General features: G+C 38.2%; 1 protein-coding gene across 1 annotated transcript in view; it reads left to right on the forward strand.

Moving 5' to 3' along the window:
- Positions 1-15820, forward strand: part of CPA6 (carboxypeptidase A6) — a 242701-nt gene that overhangs the window by 182259 nt on the left and 44622 nt on the right. Inside the window, exons 5-6 of the mRNA XM_037148967.2 lie at positions 300-401; positions 3025-3129. Coding sequence (XP_037004862.2) covers positions 300-401; positions 3025-3129 — 207 coding nt within the window. The remainder of the gene's footprint in view (positions 1-299; positions 402-3024; positions 3130-15820) is intronic.

Raw genomic sequence — 15820 nt, forward strand, 5'->3', positions numbered from 1 at the left:
TAATTTTCTGCAAAACTCTGCCATCAAGATACAATTTACTAATGATAAATTGTAGTAGAAGGTGTTCTTTAAACAGGGAACAATATAAAAACTTGAATCTACTATTTGTAAAGGCAGAAAATAAAAGGTAATTTTAAATATCCTGAAGAAAATTAAAATAGAGAATTGGTTTTTGTTCAACTTTATATTCCATGTGTGCTGTTTGAGTTCTGAGACCTATTGTTGTCTTCTTACCTTTTGTTTTCTAAAAGCTCTGTAATTATGAGAATCTGACATGACTTTTATTTATTTGCTTTTAGATTCAAAATTGGATGCATCATCTGAATAATACTCATTCAGGCCTCATTCACATGTTCTCTATTGGAAAATCATATGAGGGAAGATCTCTTTTCATTTTAAAGGTAAAAATAGAAAATTATTAACTAAAATATTTACTAAACAATCATTCCAGCTTTGACATATGGGGAAAAGAAATAGAATGGTGTCATAGTGTCTAATATTTAACATTATCTGATAACTTAAGGAAAAGTTTTCCCTTAGGTGTTTAAATCATATTGAAGTTTCGCCACAGAGTATTGCAGAGAATACTAACATATTCTGAATTATTAATACACCTAAAAATAATGGCCTTCAAAATAATTTGTGAGTTGGTGGTGCATAAGGTGAACCAATGTAAAACTACATAAATATGTAAGAAGGTATGTGTCATTCCTAGCCCATGACCCTGCATTCTTTTCTAGCCTGGCCTGCAGCACTCCATCTTTTTTCAACCAAACACTCCAAAAGATTTATCATAAAACATCACCCTGCACTTTCTCACCTCTTAGTCAGACTATGACTCATTGGCCTTCACACTCCCACTGCTCCTCTAAACCTTCTCTAGCCAAGGTCAACAATGACCACTAGTTTTCCTTCTCATCTCTCTGACCATCCCTCAGGTCTCATTCTCTGGCTCCTCAGCCTTTATCTTTTCCTTACATTCTGGCAGTCCCAGGATTCTATCCTCTATTCTCATTCTACAGACAATCTCAAGCTGGACATATCCACCCATGGTTTCTACCATCATTCCAGACTTTGCTATTCAGTGGAGTCCCCTCTCTAGAGATTTAAAATTCATACATCATTGGCTGCTTTGCACTCTCATGTCAACAGTCACAAAGGCACCTTTCCTCAGAATGGTACCACTCTGCTCCCAGTGTAAAAACATGAGCACCACCCTAAATTCCTCTCCTCTCTTTTAACCACCTGCTTTAAATCTACCACTAGGAATGTTAATTTTTTTCCTTCTAAATACATTTTTGGATGTGCACCAACCTTTTTGCTTGTCCTCACTGATCTCTGGACTATCACAGTAATAGCCTCAGTACTGAACTTCCTTTCTAGACCCTGTCATCTAGATCCTCTAACCCAGCCATCTCCATGCTGCTGTCAGTGTGCTCTCCTCCTTCCTCCCACTCCACACACACTCCTCCCATGGAACTCAGGATGCAGCCTCCTCTGTTTCATATAGGACTCGGGAATTTCATGTGCTCTGCATCTGCCATTCCTCCCTCACACCAAGAAGCAGTTCCTCAAATATGATGTGCTCAGATTTTTTTCCAAACTTGCGATGCCTTCTTCCACCTTGTCTGCCTGGCCAACTTCCAGTCTTGCTCAAGTACTCAAGTGCTTAAGAAGAAGTCTTTTCTTTTGAGAAGACTTCTTTTATGTCTCAGGAAAATTAGATGTGTCGCCATGTTCTAGAACACCCCAAGGTTCCCAGAGTAACTAACACATAGTCGCATCATAATGATTAATTGTTCATAGTCTGCTGTCCTCACTACCATATAAATCCTGTATTTTTCCTCTTTGAATCTCTGGTGCTCAGTACAGTGTCTGACATTGAAAAGAACTTCCTGAAGTATTAGTCGAGTAAATTAATGCATAAATGAAAACTAGACCCCAATAAATGTGTCAAGAGCCACCTACTGATTACTGGGTTAGAAAGCAGGTTATAAGTAACGTTTATAATAGAATTACAGAGAAAAATTTGCCAATTCCACAATTCAAGTTGTTTCGTGTTTTTCCATTTTGTGTTGAAATCGAATTTGACTTTGTCCACCTACAAAACAGAGCTAATTCTTTGGGGAAGATTCCTTGGGAATTTTTCTGATTACTTGGAATGAAGAGAGGCAGAAAATTTAGCTTTTTACTTAACAGTCACATACAAGGGGGCATTCAAAAACACTGATTTATAAAAAATTGTGTATTCAGTCCCTTTCAAAGTGAATACTCCCCATTTGATGTAATATACTTATCAAGATGTGTTTTTCCCACTGCTCAAAATGGTTTCTGAATTTGTTGATCTTTCTGCTGCTTTTTATTTTGCCTCTTTCATAATGGCAAAACGTTTCCCTTCGAGGGCTTTTTTCATCTGGGAAAACAAAAAAATCACTCTGGGCAAGATGGGATGAATAGAGAAGGTAGGGCATGGGGGTCATGCTGTTTGGGGTCAAAAACCACTTGCTGAACACTCAGCGTGGTGTGCGCAGGAGCACTCCTAAATCACCCATCGTGAAATGGGCAAACACATCTAAAGAGCCTTCAAAAAAATCCACTGAAGCCAAATGCAGCCTCTCACAACAACACCAGTTGGTACTCTGATTCAGATGGGTTCCTAGAACACTAACCTAGTGGAGGAAGCCTGTACTACAAGGAGCCTTCCCTCCAGAAGATAATTCCAGGGTTGGGGGGTGGTCCCCTTTCATGTTTATATTAAAACAGAGAAGCAAACCTATTTAAGGAATTGTTATGTTTCTTATGTATTTCCCAGTTCTTTGATTTGTAATTAAGGCAAAAACTGTATTGTTTCTGCATAAAACAACCCGGACTTCTGGAATAGGTAGGGCATCTCTCCTTTTTTACAGGTTACCTAATAAAACAAAGCATAGTGAAGAATTATGCTGAAACCTTATTAAATTATGCCGATCACTAAATCCCAAAATAAAAGCCTGCATTGGTTACTAAGAATACTCTTGTTTTCAGCTGGGCAGGAGATCACGGGCCTACAAAAGAGCTGTCTGGATGGACTGTGGTATTCATGCAAGAGAATGGATCGGTCCAGCCTTTTGCCAGTGGTTTGTAAAAGAAGTAAGTTAAACCCTTTACACAAGGTCCATTTCAGTTAGTTGGTGGTTCCCATGTGTTTTTATTCTGCTCAGGTAACAAAACTGAGAATGCAAAGCCAGTGATACCTGCTTGGATGATAACACCTTGATTTTGGGGGTCGCCTTCATGTTTAGAAAGACCTTTCATAACCCTGGCTCCATTTATCCTCACCTCTGCCTTTATCCTCACCTCTGCCTTCATTTATCCTCACCTTTGACCTTGGAGGTCATTAAAAAGAAGAAACCTGAGATTCAGAGCATTTATGATTTTGTGACAAATGAGGAACCAACCATAGCAGCTGATATATGGGAAAAGCTAAAAATCAAATTTATGGTGTTCCAGAGCAATTTCTAATATAATGTTCAGCTTGGAAAATTCTCCATCATCTGTCTTCTCTGTCAAAATGATGTCACATGGGCCATAACAATAAAGACATGAGCAAGTGATTACATTTTTTCCCTTCTGCTATGGATCTGTAATTTAGATACAAAAGACCTTTAACCTCTGTGGATTTAACATTTTCAATCTCAGCATTTTTCGATGACTAACTGTTAATGACTCATAGTGATTTCTCATTTTCCAAGGGCTTCTGTACGTTAGTGAAGCTAGTGGGCTCCTATCCCGGGAGTGGGCCAGCCTCATCAACCAACATCTTAATATGTTTGGAGATTTTTCTATCCATTGTCAGTGGATAGAAATGGAAAGTCATTGTCAATGACTTTCATGGGTTTTTTAAAATCTCAATTTCTTATTTAAAAAAAAGAACCTCCTAAAAGAAAACCAAGCACTAGTACTGGTAATGAAAATAAAGAAATCTAAGGGTGGGAAGGTTCTAAGCCAGAGAATAACCCTACATGTATTTTTAGCCCTGTGCTCATAGAGAACCACTAAGCATACAAACGATATTTTGCATTTTCAGTTTTATTACACTGTGTTTATTACACTGTGTTTCTATTTCACCGTTTTAGATAGAAACACAGTGTTTCTAAAACACTGTGCCCTATAGTGAGGTTTGGGTTTTGAGGACTTTCCTAATCTAGGAAAATATCCCTCACAAATGTCAAGGATGTACTAAATTTGTAAAATCTGCCTCTGCCACTACCAAACACATAAAAGTATCCTTCATTTTATAAATATTATATAATAGTAAAAATTTCAAATGATTCTCACTCCGCATATTGAGCAATTCCTCCTATTCTTTTTTTAAAGATTTTTTTTAATTTTATTTCTTTTTAGAGGAGAAGGGAAGGAGAGAAGGAGAGAAATATCAATGTATGGTTGCCTCTTGTGTGTCCCCTTCTGCAACCCAGGCATGTGCCCTGACCAGGAATCAAACCGTGATCCTTTGGTTTGCAAGCCCGCACTCAATCCACTGAGCCACACCAGCCAGGGCAAGCAATTCCTATTCTTTAAAATGCCATTTTACCCTGGTAGGACCAATGCAACAGCTAATAAGAAATTAACCCTATTACCTTGTAGTAAATATCCATCATATGCACACAACATATTGTCTGCTGTCTCGAGTTTCAAAAAGAGGGGAAAACTGGTTAAGTATAGAGCACTAATGGTTTATACACTATGGTCCTGCATGTTATTGAAGGACATAAGAAATTATCTCTGAAATATTTTACCTCTCCTGGACCTGCGCAGCCTGTTTGTCATAATGCCTAAACTTACTTTACACGTTTATGGTGTTATCATCTCTGTTTGTACCAAGGGCTGAGATTCTCTTTATCTTGTTCATGGCCAAGTCCCCAGGACCCAGAACACCACCTGGCACCTAATAGATCTTCAGATATTTGTTACCGGATGGGAATAATGAGAATCCAGTGGTAATGATGTGGAAAGATTTCTGAGAGATGACTTGTCAAGTCATCTGATGCGATATGAATGGCACCACCTGGATTTTCGCAATGCACAATCTGTGCAGCCTCATGTGGCAGCTCTGTAATTCAGCTGAATTTCCAAGGAAGAGGAAGACACCGTGTAACCACAGGAAAAGAATGAGGCACCTGGGATGACTGCCAATAGATAGTAGTTGATTTTGGCACAATAGCAAGGAGCATCAATTAAGATTAGGTGCCATTGCACCAAAGATAAGTAAGGAAAAGCCTTTCCCCCCTCCATGGGGCCATTGCCAGGCATGCAGGCATGTCCAGCCATTTCTGTTCCTCTGCTACCCTTTCCATACCCCTCTCACTCTCACTGTTTATGGCCACTGCTTACCCCCCTACTTTATCACTTACATTTTCCAAGTCAGGATAACAACCAGAAACAAAAAAAAAGAGGGTCCTAGGGCCACTTGCCCCAGTGGCCTGGTGGAAGCAATGGGGCTGCCAAGGTGTGACAGTCATGTGGTAGCAGTGACTGGAGTGGGTCAACATTACAGGCTGGTAAGAAATAGTCTCCTTTGCTTTAAAGTCCCCATTTTCACTAATGGTGGTGTTGGGGACAGAGGGAATAGGGACTTGAAAGATCTAAATAACCTTAAGCCTGCCAAGCACTAGAGCACCATCTCTTACACACTGATTCCATCCCTTGTTAAATCCTCAGTCTCCCAAAGAAGGCAGAGGTGGTTGGTCCAAAAGGGGCTCTAAGCAGCACCCCTTCCACAGGTTACCTCCCCTTCACCCCAGAAATCCCATGACCAGTTCCCAGGCTCCCAACTCATCTCATTGCCAGGCCCCTCTGGAGACACCAGAGAATCTCTGAGCTCCATCTCTGCCTCCCATGAGACTCTAGGATTATATGTCTACCCCTCTCTTGGCTGACACAAGCCATACCTCGGACTCTCCCCTCCTGAGTTTGCTCCTTACTGGCATACGAGGAACACCTGAAGAGAGGTCCTCTCAGACACACAGCAAACAGGACAGAGGTCCTCCCTCCTCACATTTTTTACTCTAGTCTATCAGTGGTCTCTACCATCTCCTAATTTCCCTGAGATCCAGCCCCAGGAGGCGAGGGTAGTGTCAGAAGCCAAGAGATTGTCTTCCTAACTTTGCTTTCTCTCTTTTGTGGGTGCTTTAACCCAAACTCAACAGCTTAAAACAACAGATCGCTTCTGTGGGTCAGTAATCTAGACACAGGTTAGCCTGATGCCTCGTGCTCAGGACCCCTCACAAGGCTACAGGAGCCTGGGTCATCTAGAGGCTTGTGCAGGGGAGGATGAGTTTCAGAGTCACTCACATGGCAGCTGGCAGTTGTGGGTCCTCACAGGCTGTGAGCCAAAGACATCAGTTCATTGTCACACGGGCCTCTTCACCAGGCAGCTCACAGTATAGCACCTGTCTTCCCTCAGAGTTTATGGGAGAGAGAGCAGGCCCAAGATGGACACCAGTCCCTTTGTAACCTAACATCAGTAGTGACATTCCATCACTTTTGCCATATTCTGTCCATTAGAAGTGAAGCACTAGGTCCAGACCATATTCAAAGGGAGGGCTTCACATAAGAGCTTGGGTACCAAGAGGTGAGAATCACTGGAGACTAGCTGAGAGGCTGCCTATCATATGTTGATGGGACTTTTCTTGCAGCCCCCACTATAATGTTTGAGAGAATGTTTAATGTTTAAGACATTCTTAAGTAAAATAAATCAGACAAAAAGACCACATATTGTATGATTCCACTTATAAGAAATGTCCAGAATAGGCAAATCCATAGAAACAAGAAGTAGATTAGTACTTGACAGGATGTTAAGGAGGAGGAGAATTAGGAATGACTACTAACAGGTATGATGTTTCTTTTGGAGGTAATGGAAAATTCTGGAATTAGATGGTAATTATAATGGCACATTATGACTATACCAAAAATCACTGGCCTATCCCCATTAAAGTGGTGCACTTTGTATTACATTAATTACATCTGAATTTTTAAAAATAATAAAGTGCTGACACATGCTACAGCATTGATTAACCTTAAAAGCACTGCTGAGTAAAATGGGCTAGTCAGAAAAGACCGCATATTACATGATTCCATATATATGCAATGTTCCAAAGTAGACGAATTTATAAAGACAGCGGTAAGTTAGTTGTTGCCTGTGGATGGGGCAGTTGAGAAAGTTGGGGATTTGATACTTAAAATACATGAGATTTCTTTTTGGATTATGACCATATTCTAGAATTATATAGGTATGATGGTTGTACATCTCTCAGCATATTTTAAAAACACTGGATTGTACACTTTAAAAGGATGAACTATAAGATGTAGAAATTATTTCCCCCAAAAGTTGTTATTTTTAGAGTTAAATAGAGCTTCCCTAGAAGATATCTGTATTGATCAGTCCAACAATTTCTTATTGAGCACTACATTTTCAGTGCTTTGGTAGCAGCATTATTATAGTCAGCATAAGTATAATTCATGGTCCCTGCACTCGGGTAGTCTACATTCTATTTAAGGAGAAATATTTATGCACAGGAATCAATAATAAGCAGCACAAAACAGTGTATCTTCGGGGGTTAAATTGTACTGACTATAGTAGCTGAAGGAATTCAAGAAGCAGAGAAACCATGAGGTTTTGGAAGAAGACAAGTTTGGGGAAGATTTGTGGAGGAGGTGAGTCTTGTTAGGCCTTGACTGTGGAGTAAGCACTTGATCAAGGAGATCAAAGAGTGTCCAAAAAGAGACAAAAGACTAATGTTGAGAACATGGCGTGTGTGTTGTTGCAGATTTGAGAGACAAAGCCTATAATCAGTGTGAGTAGATTCTAATGCAGTATAATCAGTATGAGTAGATTCTAACTCTGGAAGACAGAGTTTGGTCCCATAAAGCAAAATTTAAAAAAAAAACTGATATATAGTAAAAAGCATATGTCATTGTCAGAGAGTTTAAAGATGAAAGGCAATGATATATGGACAAGTCCATATAAGGAGGAGTCCAGAATGGATCTAGGCATGGACAGGAAGAGTGGACATAGGAATGGAAAGTAAAGAAAGCATAGATAGAGTCCAAAGGAAAAACCATTCATTCCTTCACTTATCCTTCCCAGTGCTTACTGAGCACTTCTTTTTTTGTGAATGCAGCTTGCTAAGTCCTGTAGTGATACAAGTACTATACTGTCATGTATGAGACATTAACCCTTTCTGAAAGTTACTTACAATTCTATTGCGGTGATGAGACACAAACACAAAAGGTGGCACCTATGAAGGAGGTTTATAGGAACTGGTGATTGGCTTGATATGGGGATGAAAGTGTAAATCAGTCAAGGATGACAAGATGCCCAAGAGAGTGATGAAGTCATAGAAAGTGGGAGAGCATCAGCTGAAGTGTTGGCAGTATTATTAGTTTAAAGGGAAGAACCCAACACAGCACTACATTACTCAGGATAAATGATTAATCTACTCAACTACTAATCACTTAGTACCTACCATTACCAGGCCAGGCATCATTAACACACTGAATTTTGAGAAGGTAGAGGCAAGACCATCAAAAACTCTGCTCTCCAGCAACTTTATTCTCTTGGGCCAAAAGAATGAACTCCTCTCTGAGGAGAGATTAAAGAAATTTATTAAGCAGCCAAATAATTGAATACCTGATTCACAGGCTTAATTTGGGTGAAAGACATCCAGGAATAAATTTCAGTGATTTTGCCCACCATTAAAAAAACAAACAAACTGTCTCTAAGTATTTTTCTTGTGTTGTTACTTAATCTGATAAGAAGAAACAGGAAAAGGTGGAGGACTGTATCAGTTCACCATTGAAGTTCTGGCAAGAGTTCAGGGGTAGTAATGACATACGAGGCTTGCCCAGAAAGTATCCGGCCATGTAATATGAAAAACAGACAGGAAGATACAAGAAACATTGTACATAGGAAAATGACACCTCAGTTCTCTTCGAAGTAGGCAATGTGGGACCTCAAACAGTTCTCCCAATCGCCATCAGGTGCCCTGTTGTATTTTCCTGAACCCATTCACAGTCTGAAATCTCTTCCCTTTCAAAGGTGATTTCAGTTTTGAGAAAAGCCAGAAGTCTTGAGGTGCCAAGTTCAGGCTGTAGAAGGACTGAGTTATCTGGGTGATTTGATGTTTCACCAAAAAACTCTGCACAAGACTTGACGCATGCAAGACTTGTATGCAAGACTTGATGCGTGAGTGGGCACTTTGTCATGATGAAGCTGTCATCAACGGTTGCCCACAGCTGTGGCCTTCTGAATCATCCAAGTAATTTTTGTGGAGGAATGTTTCAGTTTACACAAAATTTGATACAGACTCATTGTTCTACCTGCTTAGTCATTTTGACTGTGATGGTCACACAGCACACACGCTCACTCAAAGGTGTCTATTGACCCTACTGACTAGTACCTGGTGAAGTCATCATTGTTCATGCATGTGCATTCCAGTCCACCCTCCTTGGCTGCCAGGTTACATTGATGTCATGCAAACCATTCTCGTTATATAAACAATCATTGGACATTTTCCAGGCAGACCTCATATAGAGTAGCCAAGTAATTTTCAGAAGCAGCCCAATTTTTTAAAAATTTTAACTGTGGGAAGGTCACTTAATTCTTTGTTGCCAATACATATGGAATAGCATTTGCTTCATTTCTTAGGATCATCTCCAATTGAACAATGCTATTTGAGGATTTGTCCACTTTTGAGACTTCGAAATTGTCAGTCTCCTGAATTGAGTATCTCAAGCCATGGCCAGTGCTAGATGGCCCAAAGTTATATATAGCACTTAATTTTTGCCTCAAATTATTTTAGATTGCTGGGGCAAATATGACCAGAGTTGTTATTCATAGAATACTTTGAAAATAACTCAGGAAAATATTTATTTGATTTCAAAGTGGGGAAGACATTTCCAAGCATAAAAGCAAAGGAGAAGTCATATAGGAAATGATTGACAGCCCTGACTTCATAAAATATTTTAGACGAGTCATTAGTGATGTAAAAAACTATCCATAGCATGCTGCTCTATCCAAAAAATAAAATAAAAGCCAGCATGGACATTATCATTTCAGCGTTGTAAAATCTATGTCTGATATACATATACATTAAATGCTAAAAGAATTGTGGGTGATTTTGATTTTCTTGTTCATGTTTTTGTTTAATTTTCCAATATTTTTATATTAAACAGAACCAAATGTGATCATTAAAAAAATTAACTCAGCCAAAACTGAATACATTTCATTTTGAAACTATATTCAATGCTGGAGGCATATATTCCTACAGGTATTTTAGAATCAGTGATTGTGTGCTATTTAATTCAGTAGTAGACCACAGATAAAGCAAGGGTTTGTGAGAAGATGATCCACAGGCAATTTGGGGCAGTAATGCTCTGAAATGGAAAGTTACTCCTGACTTTTAAGTATAATATAAAAGTGGATCTAATTTGATCTTGTTACAGAAAGGTAGTAGCTCCAAAGAAAACAAGAAGGAAGAAGAGGAAGGCAGGGTGGAGGAAGAGAAAAAGAAAGAAATTGGAAGAGAAAGAAAGGAGGAAAAGAAAGGAAAAAAAAAGAGAGGGAGAGCAGAAAAAACAAAAATCTTGCTTCGTTTCCCCGGTGAGCCACAATATTCTTCTGCTGTTACTGTGAAACCTCAGCCTTCCTGGCCCAGCCTGATTACACAGGAAAACCACCCCCGTTACATGTCCCCTCCCATCTACACTGGGTACCAGTGATGGCTAATCCTGGTACCAAAATCTGGCATATGATTCAGATGTACTATGCAGCTAATTCAAATAGCCAAAAACAGGAGTAAGAGATTTTCAGGGAAGGGAGTTCTTTCCTAGGAACCAGCTGATGATTATGAGCTGGGTTAGTCATAATATTTGGAGGCTCTGGTGGGTGTGTGTAAAGGACAGAGCTCTCAGGAAGGCAGAGCTGCAGTTGTAGAAGAAGCCCTCCAACTTGGAAGGCTTTCCAGAAAGGGGAGGAGCTTTGACCCACGATCCACAAGCTTTCCAAGGAATACTCCTTTTGGATAATCATCTTTTTCAGTCTTACATGTCTTGCTGGTTATTAAAGGTAAAAATATAACATAAACCTTCAAAAAGGTGTGAAACTCAATTGAAGTTTTGCTTAAGAAATGTATCACTAAAACTAAAATAAACGTTTTAAAGAAGAGAACTTAAATGGTGTGCATAAAACATGCCAAAAGACAGGGAATAAATAATTGAGTTATTAGGCCCAGATCAAATATTTAATGAGTTCAGTTAAGTAAGCAATTAAGTCTTTGTTCTTAACTGCATAATCAAAAACCACTTCCTCATATAAAATGACCTGCGTTTTTTAAATTGTCTGCCTTTTTTCCTACCATTCCGAGTAGTTTTAATAGTTTTATTTTTTTCTACCAGCCTTGTGGTACCTTTAACTCCCCATATTCTCCCACCCTTTTTCTTTATCCCCAGTCTTTCCTTTAATACTCTGCATCCTCCGACCTAGCTTCTTCTCCCTATTTATTCAATTTATAATGTCTCGTACATAGCAAGGTCTATATTAATGTTTGTTCAACTTAATTAAATTGAAATACATTTCATTCTTTGTACTCCACTACCCAGTATTTGAGAATGTTCCCAGCACTGTTTGTACGGGCAGTCCTCAATTTTTCTGCACAGTGGTGCAGGGCTGTAAAAGTGACCGTGCAAGCTGATGCCATCAAATTCTGTTCTAATAATCAGTGCAGAAAGTTGCATTTGTTCTATTACCTTTATGTATTTATACCAAAAGATTAAAAACTCTCTCCCTCTGTTATAAATATGTGGGGAAACAACAACAAAAAATAGTAAACCTAATATTGATTATGCTGTAATTTAAACAATTAGAAATATTAATAATTAAAATGATCTATTTTTTGTGAAATAAAAACTTAGGACTGGTAATTCTGACACTGCATTCTCATCACATAACTTACAACGTGAAGTGAGCATCTTTCTTTTATTGCTGACACTCTACAGATTCCCTTCCCCCGTCCCTCCCTTTTATGCCTCGGCAAATGGCCATACTCCTTCCTTATTGTAGACCAGCTCCCAATATTTTTTTCCTTTGCCCTTTCACCATTGTAAAATATTTATGTGTTTCTTTGATGTGAGAAGTTGACAGCATCATATCTCCCAGAACATCTTCCTGCTTTTCATCACAACCACTTTTCTCTTGTTTTATGGCAAGTCTGTCCTCACTCAGTTCCTCTGTCTGCACATGTGACGTGTTGGCAGTGCCGACATTCCTGTGGTGATCTATCTTTTGTATAACTCCATTTATATTTGATTCAAGTTTCGCCTCTACATTATTAGTTTTTAATAATGAACTTTAATCCTGAACTTTAATCTCTGTGGACCAATTTCTTCTTGCAGTCATTCATTTTTGTAAAATGCTGCACAGGTTTAGGAGACAGAGGGGCAACACAACTATCACTTTTCCACCTGCGTGTGACCTAAGTAACAGATGCCCGGTGAGCAGTGCCCCAAAGACAGACTTTAAAAGAAGTGATATAATTGGTCCCAGATTTTGATACCCGTCTGTTATTTACATAATGGTTTGTATACTAAAAATCAATCAGTGGTAACTGAAATTTGAACTGTACTGGTTGGAGGACTGAAGTTATTTAACTAAACCATGGTAACTGAAATTTGTGCAGAGCAAAGCCGTGCAAAATGAGGATGCTTGCACTTTCTTTTTGGTAGATGAAAGATTCTTGCAGAGTAGATTTTAACAATGCCATGGAGTTCACCCTGGCCCCGACTCTGTTGGTCCCAAGTAAATACAACCAACCATTGTCATTAGGCTATCTCAGCATGTAAGTTCTAAAAATGTCAGTAGTGTTACTAGGAAAGAGTAGGGAAGATGTGCTTCTAATATTATATTCTTCCTGGTGACACAAATATTTTAAATATTTATCTGTATCTCTTATTAGTAAATACAGATGAATAGATACAAATTTTTATTTATCACCTGTCCTATTATATCAGTCATCTCTGGGTGGTTCTAAGTATAAATTAAGTATAAAAACAACTAGAGTTTCGATGGCCAATAGACATATGAAAAGACATTCAACATCACTAATCATCAGAGAAACATGATTAAAACCACAATCAGATATCACCTCACACCTATCAGAATGGCTATCATCACTAAATCAACAAACAAGTATTGACAAGGATGTGGAGAAAAGCGGATGCTCCTGCACTGCTGATGGTGTAACCACTGTGGAAAGCAGCATGGAGTTTCCTCAAAAAAATTAAAAAGAAAACTACCTTATGATTCAGCAATTCCACTTCCTGCTATTTATCTCCCCAAAATCCAAAACACTAATTCAAATAGATACATGCATCCCTATGTTCATTGCAGAATTTCTTATAAGAGTCAAAATATGGAAGCAATTTGAGTGCCCATCAATAAATGATTGGATAAAGATGTGGTACTTACATATAATAAAATATTACTCAGCCTTAAAAAAGAATGAAACTTTACTATTTGTGACAACATGAATCAACCTAGAGGGCAATACGCTAAGTGAAATAAGTTGGTTAGAGAAAGACAAATACTATATGATTTTACTTAATTGTGGAATCTAAAGAATAAATAAATGAATAAACAAAACAGAAACAAACTAATAAATACAGGGAACAAACTGATGGTTGCCAGCTGGGAGGGGCTTGGGAGGCAGGGTGAAAAAGGTGAAGGGATTTAAGAAGTACAAACTGGCCACTACAAAATAGTCACGGGGATGTATTATAAACACAGCATAGAGAAAATAGTCAACAATATTGTAATAACTATGCATGGTATCAAGTGGGTACTAGACTTATCAGTAGGATCACTTTGTAAGTTATATAAATGTCTAACCATTATGCTGTATGCCTGCAACTAATATAATATTTGACGTCAGTTGTAATTGAAATTGTTTTTAATTTCTTAAACTAGAATTTATAAGATTAGCATGTGATTTTCTAGTTCTCCATCCTTCACTCACAGAGCCTCTTGCTCACTTTGCCTTCAAACCATTATTTAGTTACTATCTTGTATTTAAGAAGCTCCTTGTGGCAAGATGGTAAATACCTTTATAGATTAAGTTCCCTTTTTAAAAATTTCCCTGGAAACTCTCCTGCCCTAATTGATTCTCCTAGTATTAAATTTTAAATACCTCCTTTGTGTCGAGATGCACCCACGTAGATGCTACAACTTTCCATCCTAAATAAGTACATTCCACTCCAGTCCAGGTCAAGACATTCTTCAACCCGACTGGTGACTATGCCTGTCCTTGGGCTTCCACTGGAGCACTGCCTACTTCTCCAAATGTGTGATTATTATTTATTCTCCTCCACTGAATGTGTGGTTATTATTTTCAGGATGTGTGGTTATTATTTTCAGGTCCTCCATAATGACTCTAGTTATTTAACTAAACCATGAAAAAACAAAAATAATGGAAAAATTTAAAACTAACTTTAAAAGGCCAGTAACACTGATCCTATAAAAAAAAGAAAAAAAATGCCCCCAAATTCCAGGCTGTTATGGGGGCTCTAAAAAAAGGAACATCCAACCAAATAAATGTTAACCTAATAGTGAATATATTATTTTTCTAACAGAAGATAATACTCTAAACTTTCTTTGATGAATTTTTAAATAAATTGATGGAGTAAGGTGACTGCAGTACCTAAAGCCTGCCACACTGAGGCGTGTGGTGCATTGTTTTGTGGCTGGCTTTCAGATCATGACTTAACTAAGTCTTCCTCATACGTAATAATAGTAGTCCAGACACTACACTGGTAAAGCCCAGATGGAACTTAATTAGTAAGCGTCTCCTTTTCTGTGCATATGCGTGGTGTGAATGGATTGCTAAAAAGAGTCCTACCCATTAGAAGGAAAGTGCACCCCTTTATGGTTAACGTATGTCAGAAGGATAGAAAATAGAAAGTCACATACATAGTCATCTCTTTTCTAGAAACTCCACCTAAACCATAAAAGAGAAATGATCTATGTCCCACTACTTAAAGCGTTTGACTGAGGCGGTCTCTCAGTCATCCTGTGCGATACCGAAGAGTCACCATAGTGTGGTCGCCCTCGCTTCGTCCGACCGGAAGGAGAACGGTTCCTAGAACTACAAAATCACAAAGTATGGCATATGCAATACAATGACACCCTGTTCATTTTTCAGAGGAAGAACACATTCTGGCAAGTCTTGAAAATTAAGTCCACATTAGAATGGAATACTAGAGAACAGCTTCTTTATTTAAGGAAGTGTTGTATTCCAAATATTATTTGGAAGTGAGGAGCTTTAAAATAAGGCCAAATCAATGGCCTCAATATATTACATATAGAACCAAATTTGACAGAATTATAAGAAAAAGTGACAAACCTAATAATGTCAATTTTTAACACAACTCAATTACTAAAGCAACATACAGACAACAATTTTAGTTAGAATATAGATGATATAAACAATGTGATTATAAACTTAATCTAATAAACACATATGGAATCTAGACCTAATCATTGGAGAATACGTATTCCTTTCAAGCATAACTGGAACATTTGTAAAACTTAACTACATGCTCATCCACAAAGCATGGTTTAAGAAATTTAGCAATGAATCTGTATCACATAGACCATACTCTCTGACTATAATGCAGTTGTTAGAAATTATTCATAAAACATGAATTTAAGAAGAAAACTCACATATTTTAACATAAAAATGTTTATGAATAACTCATGGTTTAAAGAAATCAAGAAAAAATTAATATT

Source organism: Artibeus jamaicensis, unplaced genomic scaffold, assembly GCF_021234435.1.
Source record: "Artibeus jamaicensis isolate MK-2021 breed Jamaican fruit bat unplaced genomic scaffold, CSHL_Jam_final scaffold_916, whole genome shotgun sequence".
In the NCBI taxonomy this organism is placed as follows: domain Eukaryota; kingdom Metazoa; phylum Chordata; class Mammalia; order Chiroptera; family Phyllostomidae; genus Artibeus; species Artibeus jamaicensis.